Source organism: Sesamum indicum, linkage group LG3 (genome assembly GCF_000512975.1).
Source record: "Sesamum indicum cultivar Zhongzhi No. 13 linkage group LG3, S_indicum_v1.0, whole genome shotgun sequence".
NCBI classification, from domain to species: domain Eukaryota; kingdom Viridiplantae; phylum Streptophyta; class Magnoliopsida; order Lamiales; family Pedaliaceae; genus Sesamum; species Sesamum indicum.
In genome coordinates this window covers 5,290,679-5,306,784 of record NC_026147.1, presented here as the reverse complement: position 1 = coordinate 5,306,784, position 16,106 = coordinate 5,290,679, and the positions used below count along the sequence as shown (strand labels likewise).

Below are 16,106 nucleotides of genomic sequence, written 5' to 3'. Positions count from 1 at the left end.
CTTCATGGTGTTATATATTTTATATTTGTTATTTTTTATTTTAATTTTATAAGAATATAAATATTATATACAATTGTATGTATATTTAAAACAGTGTCGTAATTTTTGCGAGTGTGTCTAAAATATTTACTATGGTTAGAAGTCATAGCAAATATTTTTATCATGGCTTTTAGCCATGCTAAATAATTTTTTTATGATGTAAAAATTTAGTTTTTGCATCGATTTTATTCAATCATAATTAATGATAGTTATTTGATATGATTTTTAGTTATAGCCTTTAATATTGAAGTCAATAGTAATTTTTTATTTTAAGTGGTACATTACTAAAATAAATCAAAACATATCGCTAAATTATTTTATTTTTGTCCATAAAAAAGGAGGGCTTGCTTTTTTGGTCCCATAATTTATGAGTTTTCTCTTTTAGTCCCAAAATTATTAAAATATTTGCAAAGTTAATCCTAAAAGTCTTTTTCTGCTAAGTTTTAACGGCAAGTGGTAAAATTACGTTAACCATCAATGCTAAATTGCTTATTTGGTCCCACAAATGAGGAAAATTTGCATTTTTGATCCATGATTTATGATTTTTTTACTAAAACTGTTAAAAGATTTGCAAAGTTAGTCGGAAAACTTCATTTTCATCAATATTTGTTGTTTTTTGTTCTTCACATAATGCACACCAACATAACCACTCTACACCGCTCAACGTTATTTTATTTTAGTAATACAATATATATTAAGATAATATAAATAAATTAACTATTGATCAATAAATAACGGATTCATCATACGAACTATTACCAAATCAACAATCACTAGATCTTCTACCCCATTATCGACAGACTATTAGCCCAAGACAGACACTCATTGCAAATGCTATACATGTTAAAAGACAATAAAGCATCGTGAAACACTCAGGATTGGTAGTGCCGCATGCTGAAGAGATCTATTGGAACAAGCTTGATTTTTTTGAGAAGAACTCCTCTCCGGATAGCTATGTGTTCCTGCGGCGTATAAGAATAGGACAGAAACCAGAACGAAATATCAGATTTATAGAACAACCTAATAAAATTTGCAATCCCAGTGCAGGTAATTTTATTCTTAATGTAGATATGTATTACACTATAGTACTATGTTAAACTTTGCTTGCTACCTTAGTTTTCCAAGTATTTGTCTGTCACCTGCTAAGTATCGCATACATACGAAAGACACACCTTATGCTGAAGTTCTTCGTGTCTAGTTTAAGATGAATGAGGACCGAGTGATTACCTGATTGTCTGTCGTTGGAGCCAAGGTGTCGATCAGTTCTTAGTGGTTTTCTCATCCCACGAACATACCTTCAAGAATTTAAAATCGTCATTTGACAAGTCTTCTTGCATCTCTTTTATCCGCATTGCCGAATCTACAACTGATGGGCTGCAGTCAACTACTTCCACCAATTGCAGTGTTGTGATGTAATCAATACCATAAGGGATCTCCTGCAAATTGTAGCAGTGTCGAACGACTAGGCGCTCAAGCCTGTGTAGTATCTGACCATTGGCTCTCCAGTTCGCTATGTCCATGTCTTCCAGAAGCAGGAATTTGAGGCGGATGAAATCCTCCTCGTCCAGTTCCCACTCAGGGCCTTGAAAGGCGTAGCAACCCAATTTTAGCGCTTCAAGATTGGGCAGCTGAGCTAGTATTTTCATATCTTCCCAGGGAAATCCACACCCGCTCAGGGTTATCTTCTTAAGAGTAGATGGGAAAATTGAAACGGAATCAGGCCGAGCAACAACCTGAAATTCACGTGTAGGATTCACAATGACGCATTTGAATGATTCCAGCTGACTTAGAAGCGTAAGATGATCAAGAAGACATAAGGGTGTAGCAGTGTCCTCTGCCAACTCAATGCGAATTCCTAACTTCATTAGATTAGGAGTTGCTTTAAAAACTTGTTTGCTGCAACTGTGACCGCTGACATTTGAAAGACTTAAAAGATATGGCAGGGAAGCACCACAAGGATCTGGCAGGTCACCCCCCATGAACTGGATATGCCGTAATTGTTTCATATTCCATATCTCAAACGGTAGATATGATGGATCTCCAGAAGATTTGATACTCATATGACGACGCACAATCAAGAACTGGAGGTTGCAGAGCTTGGACACTTTGGCCGGAAGATCTCCTGCTTTACAGGTGAGAGCAAGATACCGTAATAGAACCAGTTCCAGTATTCCATCTGGGAATTTGTAGAAACGAATTGTAAGGACATCGAGTACTCTGAGAAATGTGAATCCTATACAAACCCGCAATGGATGTGAATGGTCTGGACCAATGCACAGAAGAGAGCGGGCTGTTGAAGCAGAGACCACAGAATTATATACATCTTTGATGGCAAAAAGGATGTTCTTGCGGATGCAAAGCCGGCGACGGCCGTTGCTTTGTGGAGGATTTCCATTTCTATACCTGTTAATAGCAAGGAAAAACTTGTCCTTCTCAGCTGCACTGACGCACAAATGCCAGACAGCAGAATGGACACTACATGTTTTAATTCCACTTGTGGACCTTGAGTCGTGAACCAACACGAGACTTCTGTCAACAAGCTCTTCCAAGCACTCCTCAGCCACCTTTTCCAAGGTTTTTGACCTCATCGGTTTAAGAAATCCTTCAGAAACCCATAGTTTGATGAGCTTTGAGACAGGGATCTCATAACTTAGTGGGAATGCTCCCATATATAGAAAGCATGCTTTCAAATGTTGAGGCAAGTGCTCATCATTCAAAAATTGCATTACTGACGACAGGCCGATATCGTCTCCATCAGTCGCATATGAAGTTTGGCTATCTGCTACTTTCCTCCAGTACTCCACCGACTTGGCAGCACGTGAGAGGATGTCACCAATGAAGACAATCGTCAGGGGAAGTCCTTGGCAATTCTCGGCAATTTCCTTTCCAATCTTCTCGAGTTCATAAGAGCATGATTTTCCAGCAAAAACAATATCACGGAGCAGTTCCCAGCTTTCATCTTTGCTCAAGAAGCGGATATAATGAATGTTTCTGGTGCTTCCAGCTGCGTAAAGAGCCACATTTCGCAGCCTAGTTGTCAGCATGACTCGGCTTCCATTGCCATCATCTGGAAACAAAGTTTTTAGATCATCCCACGCCCTAAAAACGCATAAGTCATCCAACACAATGAGATATCTCCTGCCCTTCAAGTTCTTATATATCGTCTCCGTCAATTGGCCATCGGTGGCCTCTCCATAAAACTTTGAATCATCGCGATCCACAGACCTTAAAAGGGCAAGAAGGATATCTCGTTTACTGTAGTTTGGAGCCATTATGGCCCATGCCCGGTAATGGAAAATCTGTCCAATAGATGGATCGTCATAGACTTGCTTAACCAGAGTAGTTTTACCGATACCGGCCATCCCCACCACCGCGACAACCTTGATTCTTGATGATTCTCCAATAAGTTGATCCTTCAGTTGCAAAAAGTCATCCTTGAGTCCCACAAACTTTCTACCAAGAGAGGGAGCAGATCTTGATGAAGCAATAGGCGTCAAGCCACTTATTTCAGTAAGATGGCCTGTCGTATTTGCTGCCATCTCCACAAGAGAATCCAATTCTTGCAACAAATTCTCCAGGTCCCTGGAGAAGATCTCGCAGCTTGAGCTTCCGCTTTCAGATGTGAGGAACTTCGACATGTGGGATTCAATGATGTCTTCGGCCTTATGTATTGCATCTCTGATTTGCGCTTCCAAATCATTTACTGCACTTTGGTCGCTGCTTTGGGCAGGAAAGTTCCTTTCCAGGATGTCTTGAAAGAAATGGATCTTGCGTATGAGAAATTCAATTTGTGACTTTGGATAACGAATTGGAAGCTGATCAGAAATCAGAACCTGCTCTAGGATCTGCAATAGAGAAACTACAGCTGCATAAGCCATCTCTGATCAATCCTCACACTTGCACCAAATGGTTCACTAATTTGTAAGGTTTTCTTTTCTCAGTGACAGTCTAAACTCAGGGTTTCCTCTCTTGTTAGATGAGCACATTCCTCTCTTTAGCGCTGTAATTAAAACAGAATGGGACTCATAAAGACCAAAAAAAAAAAAAAAGACAGAAAATATATAGAAAAGGTTGGGTTTGGTTCACTAAACACGATAAAAAGCACTATTGCAAGTCAAAATGTGTGAAAGGTAACTCAGTGCAGTTTTTTGAATTGGATTAAATGTATTTTTGGTCCCATAATTTAAATTATTTGATAATTTTGTTCTTTAATTTTATAGAGTAGCGTTTTGGTTCAACATTTTTTTAAATTTTATTATTTTAGTCTTTTTTTTCTCATTAGACTTCACCTTGAGAAAGGTAAATTCAGACAAAAAATAACTAAAATCATGAAAATTAAAAGTTATGAGACCAAAATACTACCTTGAAAAATTAAAGGGCAAGAATGCTAGCAAAAATGAGTCAATAGGAACAATTGTTCCACATACATTTTTTTTACGATAAAAGTGAATTCCGACAAAAAAAATGATTGAAATTGCAAAAATTAAAAAGATTTTAGATCAAAATATTACTCTAAAAAATAAAAAAAAATTAAATAACTTAAATTATGAGACAAAAATACATTTAAGCTTTCTTAATCTGATAGCTAATGCAGACGACAGGGCTGCCATGTTTAAATATATGGTAGTAGGCAACTTGCAGTTATTTATTTGTACTTGGTTTAATGGGACATTGAATTAAAAATTAGTGGCAAGTTGCTAATTTTATATATTAACAGTGGCATCTTCCACCCTCTAATATGAACTAACAAAATACATATTGACCGCGCCGAGGGATTGAGATGAAAGCAAATATACGGTACATTCACGGAGCTCATTTGATATTTAACATAATTATAAATACTTGCTCGTTGTTGAGAAATCAATAATATTTTTTTGTATTTGATAAAATTATATAATTTTTAGATGAAAGTTTGGAATTATTAATTTTTTCCTTGCTATATTTTTAAATATTCTTAAAGAATCAAAAAATTATTAAAAATCGGATGAGGTGGATGAAAATATTTGAAAAATTACAAAAAAATTTATCCGCTTAAAAAATATTTTTTTTTATAATTAATATAATTAATCTTAATTTTTTTATAATTAATTAATTAAGGTCAATCCTATCACCCATTAGTTGAATATCCAAAATAAACGGAGCCCAAAGAGAGTAAAAAATAATATCTTTATAGTTTACTTTTTGGACACTACTCTCCCCAAACCCCTTGCTGGGGGCATGTTGATTTAAGTAGCTTAAAAAATATATTTTTAAGGCTTTAATTTCTTCATTAAAAGAAATTACTAATTTATTTTTTATACAAAGAGTAAAAAATAATGAAATTTTCAGCAAAAAAAAAATACAAGTTTCTTTGATCTATTTGCTTAGCCTGCTCTGAGTACACCCTATGCTGGGGCACGCTGTGGTGCTTGAAGTTATATTTTTATAGATCTATGTTTTTAAAATATGAACTTTATTCATTTATTTCTCTAAATGGAGTAAAAAACAGGTGAATGTTTAATAAGAAATAATATTTTTATAGTCTACTTATTTAGCACAATCCTGCCCAAATCCCATGTTGGGGGCATAACATTTTCGAAGTTTGAAAAGTATATTTTTAAGACTTCAAATTTCCAATTGTTGATGTTATTAATTTATTTTAACTATGAGAATTAAAAGATTATGAAATTTTCAGGAAAAAAGAATACAAGTTATTTAGGGAAGAATGCTTCAACATATGGGAGTGACAATTTTGATCCCATCTAGACAGAAAGCCTCAATTGTCAAGGTAATGCCCGACAAATGCATTTTTTAGGCAAAAAGAACTAAAATTGTCAAATTTTAAAAATCATAGGATTAAATTACGAAAATCAGAACCAAATAAGTTACAGGATGAAAATTAAAAAAAAAAAATCACAAGAGGGTTGTTTACCTATTCCTGTAATACATGGAGGTAGATTGATCAGTCATAAAACATGAAATTTCTTCCCTCTAAAATTGAAAATTCTCCAATTTTTGGTCACATGAACCTTGCATGATCAAGTTTTGAAGAAATTAGCTTTTTTTTCGTTGGGCAATGGATGAAAATTGCACAAAAATTGAAAATATAATAGTTAGACTAATTAATTTGCAAGCACAATATCCGGATGTCCTGAAAAAGCCATCCTCCAAAAGTTATAGGACATAAGAAAATGTAATTTTGCTGTGATTATTATAAATGCATATCACAATTTTCTTCTATTGGGGTAAGAAATTATTCAGACAATGAGACATAATCTAAAACAAGTGATGAATTAAGACAAACAAGACGCAGAAACCATATATATGACGAGTGAAATAATAGCTGATCTCAAGCATGTACAAAAGTACTTATTCATGATCATGCTGCAACTGTTTAGCTTCATGAAATCAAAGATCTGGAGGAAAAATGGAAAGGGAGAAGCCCTCTTTTTTCTGTTGTTTTGCCTGTTGAATTTTCTTAGCAGAATCAACTGCAGATTTGGTGGAACGGTGCAAGTGCATTATCTCGAGGCTTGGTATCTCGGCCAGCCCAAATGGAACTTCTTCAAGTTCCTCACAGTTGCGTAGCTCAAGGCACCTAAGTCTGGGGAAGTGATGGGCTGAAGCCACCCAATAAACTAGATCTGTATATCCTATTTGCAAGACTTCAAGACGCCGAAACCCACCATCAGTTGTCTCCCAAGACTTCCCCACAAATGCATTATCTTTTAGTTTGAGCACCTCAAGGTTCTCCAACAACCCCAAAACAGACATGTTACTCCACTCGAAATAAGTAAATGATAGTGTCAGGAATCTTAGCTTAGGTGGGAACTTGAAAGGAGGAGGAATTTTTAGCTGCCATTCTGAAGGTGGACTCAAAGACAAATCGTTGATAAGCTTTAGATTTTCAAGATGTTGCATCATCTCCACAAAGTCAAAAGGACTATATCGACTTCCCTTGGCATCCAGAAGCAAAGCCAATCTACCCCTAATGCCCAATTCCTTTAGGTAGCGAGCTTTCTTACAGAAGTTTTCCGTACAACTTTCTGGTGATAAATTATAAAATGTTTGGAGTTTCTCAGCTCCTCCTTTGCCTGTTGTCTCGAAGGCCAAAGTAATGGACGCATTGGTCTTTAGATATCTCAATTGAATCATCTGCCAAATATCTGCTTTGACTTTGAGAGCACGTGATGTGGTGTGAATGATGAGAGTTTGCAAGTTCCAGAGCTTGGTTAGGACTTCTGGAAGGACCTTGAAAGTACTGGAAAGAGCAATATACTTCAAATGAATCAATTGGGTCAAATCAAGAGGAAATCTGGTGAACACGACAGGGGTGACAGCTAAAACCCTGAGCAACTTGAAAGCTTTAGGTATGGAAGAAACATTTTCAGGCGACAAGGTTATTTCTTCCTTGGAGAAGCAACACAAAGACCGGGTTCGTGGACCATAAGGATTGGACGTGATGAAACTAAGGAAATTGGAGTGGGCACAAACACGACGAAATTTTTTTACTTCAACGATCGAAGGTTCAAATCCATCACCAGAGCTTTTCATTTCTTGGAGAAAATTTTCCCTCTCTATTCCAGCTTCTCTTATGCAAAAATCACGTAGCATGTCATGAATGCGACATGTTTTAACTCTACCATCAACTGTCCTCTTATCAGCCCTTACTAAATTCCTATTAACCAGATCCTCCAAGTAGTTTTCTGCTATTTCTTCCAAGGTAAAACCAGACTTTTGTTGTATGAATCCTTCTGCGATCCACATGCGGATTAATTCCCGAACTGGGATCTCAAAGTCCTCAGGGAATATTCCCAAATAGAGAAAGCATGCTCTTAGGTGATAAGGCAATTCATCATAACTCAATGCTATAAGTTTTTCCATGCGTCTCCCAGGGTCCTCACTGAGATACGTACTCACATTCTCAGACATCTTTCTCCATGCATTTCTATTTGCAGCCATGTCATTTGATACCCAAAACTTTTTGGAAAGAATGCCTCCTACGACCACAATTGCAAGTGGCAACCCAGCACATTGATGTGCGGTTCGTTTTCCTAGACCTTCCAATTCAGAAGGGCACTCCAACTCTCCGAAAACCTCCATCTGGAGCAACAACCAACTCTCCTCTTCAGTCAGGAAACGCAACCTGTGGGGTCGTCTATCTCTATTTGCAGACCAACCCACTTCTTCATGCCGACTAGTAATCAAGACTTTACCCATCTTATTCCTCTTTGGTAAAGCAATTTGGAGTTTCTCCCAATCCTTACCTGTCCACACATCGTCCATGACAAGAAAGAATTTATCCTTCTCTAGATAAGACGAAACTAGTTCGGCTAACTCTTGATCACTTTTGTGATACATGTCCTCATCAAGCCTGGTGAACTCTCTTAGAATTGTAAGAAATATATCTTTTCTTGTGAACTCTTGAGAGACAGAAACCCATATGCGTCTGGGAAATTCATACTGGATTACTGAATTAGTAAAAATTTTCTCTGCCAATGTTGTCTTGCCAAGGCCAGGCATACCGATGATGGAGATGACATCAAGCTGCTGAGTTTCTTCAAAGAGACAACCAACTAATTTTTTTGCTTCATCTTCAAAACCCACCACTTTCCCTCGTCTTTGCAAGGGAGGCTGTGTGATTAACTGTAAAATGGTAGAATTGAAAAGTTTTAAAGATTTAGTAGATATTAAGTACTAATTTAATGGGTGACAACAATTTATGTCCATCTGATACTGAAAATGAATATATTACCACCCTATGAAAAAAAATATAGTAATTTATCCTTTATAATTTTTAAAATGAAGCAATTCACCTTCATGTATAAGGAAGTAAATTGCTTCATTTTAAAAATCAGAGGGTTAAATTGTTGTATTTTAAAAATTACAGGGAGGCACAACACTATTTATATTTTTATAAAAGGGTAATTTACTCATTTGCAGTATTACAAAAAGGTTGTTTGCATTTTCCCCCTAATTTAATTCTCACATCAAGTTAATCACTAGCAAACAAAAAAAAAAAAACCCAAATACACATTAGATTAATCACTAGAGAAAAACAATGACCCAAAGCATAAAAATTGAAATGAATTATTACTCAATTTATTTAATTTTTTTTAACAGACACACTCGAAAAAAACTTTCTCAAGAAGTATGTTATTAAGCTTCTGTTTACTTAGAGAATCCTATTAAATGAAGATTGGATTATCTTTTACTAAATAAAAATAAAAAAAAAAACTCTACATAATTAGTCAGGTTTTTACTTATATTATTATCGAAATAAGATAAATTTTATCAAGTGTTTATTTTGATGTATTCACATGCTTTTGGTAGGAAAATTACATTTGAGCCATTGTTTACAAAATTAATAGACAACAATAATTAGTATATGACTTTAATTTTATACCGAACCCCATACAACAAAGTAAACCTGTATTAATTTATATTAATTTTCTTTTACATACATATACATCAAAGTAAACATGATCTAAGTATATAAATGCATTTAATGCACAATATATGACCAACTCGTGTAATTTCATATACTAATATGAGATGATAGATGCTTATTTCTTCTATTTAGTAATGTTACGTACTCAATTTTCTCAATATATAATTGTTGTATTTAAATTAAATGATAGTTAATTTATCTATCTACTTAGATTTTCCTCTTAAGCTCTAAATTTTTTCTACCTCATCGTATTCAATGGAAAAATAGTTGAAGAAAAATGCAATATAGAGGTATCTATTTAAAAAGAAAAGAAAGAAGAAAATAAAAAAGTCCAACAGCCTTAGCATACCTCAGCAAAAAATTTAATGGAGTTTGATCAAAATTGAATTAATTAAATAAGTTATATGTGTTGGGAATTAATCCCCAAATGATGAGCCCCAAAAGGATCGACAATTACAGAAATAAGGATGGGTTTGTAAAGCCCTTATACAATAAACAAATCAACAATACAATATGAAAGCAATAAGATAAATGGTTCAGGAGCCAAAATCCGGCAATCGAATGCCCAAGCTCTACCAATCGGCAACCCTCACGGTTGCAAGAACCCACAAAGCCACCAAGACACAAAGACACTTAGACCCACAAAGATCACTTAGGCTTCACTAAGAAATACACACAATACACTAAGTATTTTCACAAAGAAGATGATCTCACAAAGGATTCACAAAGAAGGATTTGAGAGAAACAAGAATGAAATGGAGAAGAAAGAGGAAGAAAACGGATCGATTGGAGAGAGGGAGAAAAAGAGGAGTTTTGTGTTAAATAGATAATGGGTCGGGTTTGTGGGTCGGGTCAACGGGTCATGGGCCGGTAGCAATGTGGGCTGCCATCCAATGAGAGTCCATAGTGAGTTGGACCGTAGATAAAAAATTCGACAATATATATAATATATTTATTATGTAATTAATATATAATTTAAAAAAATAATCAATCACATAATAGCATTTGCTATGAATTCGAGTATGAAATCTGATTTGAACATGAAGCAATCGTTGAAGGAGAGAAAGTTACCTCTGATTCGTCAGGCCCTCCATCTCCGACAATGAGGCTGGAAAAGTCAAACCTGGTTTTGTCGCCGTAGATTTCTTTGACCTGGTCGCTAACTTTCTCCATGTCTTTCACGATGCTGTGGAGCTTCAGTGGCGTGTCGAAAGCTTCGGAGAAGTAACTCTTGGACTTGCTCTCGGCAGCCTGCGTGACGAGGGCGTCGATGATGTCCTCCGCCTCATAAACGACGTCGCGTATCTGGCGGACGAGCTCCCGCAGGCTCTCGTCCTTCCGCCGCTTCTTGGTGGTGTCACTGAGGAAGGCTTTGAAGAGGCGGAGATCACTCTCCAGCTTCTGCACCTGGTTTCTGGCGTTGCTGATCAAATAGCCATTGTAGCTCCTCTCTCTCTCTCTCTCTCTCTCTCTCTGTAGATTTCCTCCTTCCTCCCTCCCTCTCTCTCTCTCTCTCTCTCTCTCTCTCTTTCAGTCATGTCATTCGCATGTATATATACATGTCTGTGAAGATCCATAAGGCTCTGACCCAGTGGAAAATAATTGATGTGTGTAGTTAATCTTAGACATATTCTAAAATAATTTAGGGAAAATTGCGTATTACCGCTATGTTTTAGAAAAATTATTAAATACTTATATGTATTAATTGCATAATTAAAAAAGAATTCGTGTAATTATAACCCTGCAAAAAATACTTTTTTTGTCTGAAAAATTGAAGAGTTCTACACGCATCGAACATTCGAATAGGATAAACCTTTTTATCCATTTTCAGCCCTGGTTTTTTTTTAATAGAATCAATATTGTTTTTGATTAATTCTTTATACTTTTATATTTTATTGAGAAAAATATGATAAATACCTAAAAAATACTATTCATCAATATTCATATATAAAAAATATTAGTACATTAAATTAAATTACTACACATATTTTAATATGAAAATATCAAAATTTTAAGATTATAAAATATTATTTGTAAATTTTTAAAATCAAAATACATGATTTTATTTTTAAAAATATTATTACTTAACTTTAGTTTTGTGTTGGATATATTTTGTAATTATATTATTTATATAAATCACAATAAATAAAATTTATTGTTTTGATATAATATATTTAGGCACAAAGGATACCTAATTAAATTAACTCATCATATTAAAATTTATAAAATAAAAAATACAATAAATAAATAAAAATAAAAATAAAATAAAGAACAAGAACAAGATAGAACAAATTGTCGTCTTCCTTCCCAAGCGCCAGCCACCCCACCGGCACCTCCCTACCTCTAGCCGATCTGGCAGGCGACAGGCGACGTAATCCTCTCAGATTTGGGGCGACGTTACCCAATTAAATCAATTTAATTGACCATTTCACCATTTAAAAGGTCAAAATTCGACAACATTTTTGCTATCAAAAGAACTAAATTGTGTCGAAAACTAAACGTAGAAAAACTCAAGCTAAGAAAATAAATGAACAGAAGGAATTAAAATATTTATAACAATTCAAACTTTTAAATGGACATATCATTTAACAAATATCTAAAATACGTTGTGGAGAAATATGGAATTTGTAGGAGGTTGTGTACTAGAAATCGAGGCAAGAATTGTATTCTTTCTATTTAATATCATTATTACCCGCTCTAGCTAGTACTAACAGAAACGGCAATTTGTCTCCCAAGATTCCACTTATAATCTCAAAGTAGAAATATTATAAACTTTGATAAATGACGGACCAAATAATATTTTGAAACTCTCTTGATAAAAGACAACATGATTTTATTGGTGAACACATTGAAATGCTCTAAAATGCTTCCCAAGTTAATGAAAAATGAACTTATTAATATAAAATGAATAGGGGAACCTATTTATAGAAATTGGAAAGATATCATTCAATAGACGTGTCCAATTAGAAAAGATGCCTTTGAAAAGTTATAACCTTTCATTTGAATGGACGCATCATTTCACTCAGAAAACATATTATTTCACTCAAATGAACAAAATTCTTTCATCCAAAGGTTTCACCCTATGGACACATCATTTCAACCAAATGACATACTTATTCGATTGATTGGGCGCCATCAAGCATCATCCACGTGTCACGAATTTGTTATTCATCTCATATCATAACAAATCACTTATTTCGATTTAATCTAATTAAAATAAATTTATTTTTTAATTAATCAATTCACTATTTTTCAACAAAATATATAATTGTAGTAACGTGAAACAACAAATATCACGTCCTAAATATTGTAGTTAATTAGCAACTAGCAGTTTCGTACGTAGTATACTAGGACTAGGTTGTTGAATTAACAAATTAATAATGGCAAGTTGCTAATTATATATATATTATCGCGGGTAATAGTGGTGCTCAATGGGTCGAGCCTTCCCTGGTACGTTGCGCATGACCTTCATAGTAATCCATATTCGGGTCTCAATCACAAAGATGAGTCAACATTAATGGCATCTCCAAACAGCCTGTGATAGGGTTAATTGCAATTTGTCCTTTGTGATAATCAAGAGGAGCACAAAAAATTTTAATTTATATTTTTTAAAACACTTTTAAATTTATATTTACAACCTTTCAAAAATTTGCTATTTTTAACTGACCTCCTTCCATTAATGTTTGGACAAAAAATTGGTCATGTCAGCAAAAACTTACATAAGTTTTTAATTTTTTTTTCCACATCCAATATTCTCCGAATAGTAATTTTATACTTGTAAGGAGATAAAAATAATATATATAAAGCCAAAAGAGTATAGTTGTAATAAAAATATTATTCTAGAATTGTAACTATTAGATAAAAAATAGTCATTGATGAATGAAAAAATTAGTCATCTTTTGGTGTTTTTTAATTTACATAAATTGTTGAAGTTGACATTATATTTACATCTACTTTGTGAAGCAATAGATGAAGTACTTAACAAGATGTAACAACGATGTTACCTTCATCCCATATATAAGAAGTAAAAGTGCAAATAAATGGCAAAATTTTCAATTTCATAAACGGCTACTTTTATCCAATAGCTATAATCGAAAAATAATATTTTTTTATGTACAATTACACCCTTTTCACTTTATATATATATATATATATATATATTACACTTGTCCCGACCCTTACAAATATAAAAATATTACTACTGTATATTAAATGAGGGTTAAAATTAAAAAATTATATAATTTTATTATTGAAATCAACATTTTCTGTCCAAATATTAACGAAAGTGATGAGTTACAAATAGAAAATTATGTAAATGTGATTTAACACTTTTATGGAAAAATAATAAATTTATATTCTTAGGGGGAATTTAAATATAATTAATCTTTATTGCTACTTGTCTATTAATATATACATTTGAAGGAAGTGTTTTGATCAAAATTGAGCAATTTTGACTCAATCCTAATTTTCTAAACTTTTGATTTTTTTTTAATTATGAAAATTCTCTATTTGGTAAGTAGACATTAATGGTATTATATGTTTTATATATATATATATATATATATATACATATAGCTAGCTTCCTTATATAATTAATGTAGCTTCAATGTTGGATTTAAAAAAATATAATAATTGACTTTACATACATGTATCAATATTATTCTTTTAAAGTTTATAATTTTCAGTATAATTATCTTTATTCTAATTCAACGTGTATTTTTAAAACTGTAATAGTTTTTTAAAAATATAATAATTGATTTTACGTACATGTATCAATATTATCTTTTTTGAAATCCATAATTTTCATTATGATCATCTTTTTCTAGTTCAACCGTATTTTGAAACTGGAATAATTTTTTAACTGAGCATATCGATTATCTTTTTTTTACTATTATGTATATTTGACCTCAATTGTTCAATTCCGACCAAAATTCTAAAATTATTTAATTATTAACAAAAAGTCTAATTGGTTGGTTTAATTTTAGCAAGAAATAATTTATTTAAAAATATCAGTTAACAAAGAAACTAAATCCATAAAATTTTGCATGAAAAAAATCTAATTGATTGGTTTAATTTTACCATAAATTCTAATTTCTTCTTTTTTAAAAGGTTCAACTATCAAACTCAATTTATATAAAATTTGCATGAATATATCGATCATATCATAGTATCGTAATGATTTGTTCCTAAGAAAACATATACTTTTTTTATTTTGGACATTAAAATAACTAAGGAGATGGATTATGTTTTAAAAATATCCAACTTATGTATTAAAAATATCTAAAGAAAATTAGGTATATAGGCAACAAAATGGCTATAAATATTGCAACAGAGTGTACATTAGTTTTTTTTATTATTATTATTGCTTATACTTCTGTTGCTAATCTCTATTGCTAGAGGCAACGATTTAGCGACAAAGTTTTGTGTTGGGAATAAATTTAAAAATAAAAACTACACCATATTTTATTTACAAAGTGAACTACTAAATTATCGTAGTTTTGGAAACAAAAATTGCTAAGAAGTCTCATTTGCAATGAAAGCAAAAATAGCTATAATTTTTCTGTCGCTATAGTAATGAATACAACTACAGAATTCTATTTTTTTTTTTTTTAGGACGACACTGTTATGGAATTTTGTAGCCATTGCATCAGAAATTAATTGCTTCAAGATTTCGACTTCCATTGCGACAATATTGACTCCAAACTTTCTATTACTATGTATGATACCCCGTCTCACATGGATTATGAATTAATAAAATAAACAATATATAAGCATTGGCTGAGGAAGTCAATTGCATTTATTAATATCCCTTTCAAGCGAGTTGTTCATAGCCAAATTTTAGGCTGCACTCGAGTTGGTCTGGAGATGATTCTTCGCATCAGATACGTTCTCGAACTCGAGACTTGATAAATGGTATCAGAGTCGATCATCAAACAGAATCAAGAACAAAGTGCTATACGGGATAAAGTGCTACGTGTGTGCTTCTGTAAGAATGATTTTAAATTACAGATTTATTTTAAATACACAATATATAATGCTGGTGGAAGAAGGAAGATAATATTGCCAATTAAGACAAATCGAAATGTGCAATTTTTTTCACTCTAGTGAATAGATATGCGTCTATTGATGTTTTCATTGAAACAGAGAAAGTTTATGAAAATATTATACCAAACAACTTGCTTCCGGTGAATAGGGAATGTATGTATCTATATTAACACAATATTTATTGAGCTACTAGTAGTAACTCAAGCGATGTGCAAATTCGAATTTAATGAAAATTATGCAGGTCTATCTATTACAATGGGGTCTGGGCTCTAGGTAATATTTGCCCATTGATCCTAACAATTAACAACAAAAATGTCCCTACCATCAACTGTTGTCAGTAAAGTTGACGAAATACAATGAAACAACTTCAAGACCTATTAACTCATATATATTACATGCTGGCTGGAGATGCTAAACAAAACATAGGGTGTGTTAGGACACTATTAAAAACATGAATTGTTCCTTTCATTATAATTTAACACATCATTCTATACAATATGTATTTCACTGATAGCTGTGAGAATTATGAAATTGCAATTTGCTATGTTTTCACACCTACCTCACATCATAATATTCTATCCTATTTAATATA

General features: G+C 33.1%; 2 protein-coding genes across 2 annotated transcripts; both read right to left on the bottom strand.

Moving 5' to 3' along the window:
- LOC105157295 (putative late blight resistance protein homolog R1A-10) lies at positions 734–4,057 on the bottom strand. Its single transcript, XM_011073671.2, has 2 exons — positions 1,267–4,057; positions 734–1,001 (listed from the first exon to the last, which is right to left on the bottom strand). The coding sequence occupies exon 1, from the start codon at positions 3,915–3,917 to the stop codon at positions 1,299–1,301; it is 2,619 nt and encodes an 872-aa protein (XP_011071973.1). The 5' UTR covers positions 3,918–4,057; the 3' UTR covers positions 734–1,001; positions 1,267–1,298.
- On the bottom strand, positions 6,193–10,906 carry LOC105157468 (putative late blight resistance protein homolog R1B-16). The gene is made up of 2 exons (XM_020692913.1): positions 10,541–10,906; positions 6,193–8,664 (listed from the first exon to the last, which is right to left on the bottom strand). The coding sequence occupies exons 1-2, from the start codon at positions 10,640–10,642 to the stop codon at positions 6,427–6,429; spliced, it is 2,340 nt and encodes a 779-aa protein (XP_020548572.1). The 5' UTR covers positions 10,643–10,906; the 3' UTR covers positions 6,193–6,426.

Coding starts and splice junctions, on each gene's coding strand:
- LOC105157295 (XM_011073671.2), bottom strand. CDS start 3,917: ATGGCTTATGCAGCTGTAGTTTCTCTATTGCAGATCCTAGAGCAGGTT.
- LOC105157468 (XM_020692913.1), bottom strand. CDS start 10,642: ATGGAGAAAGTTAGCGACCAGGTCAAAGAAATCTACGGCGACAAAACC. Junction 8,665..10,540: donor GAGGGCCTGACGAATCAGAG/GTAACTTTCTCT, acceptor ACCATTTTACAG/TTAATCACACAGCCTCCCTT.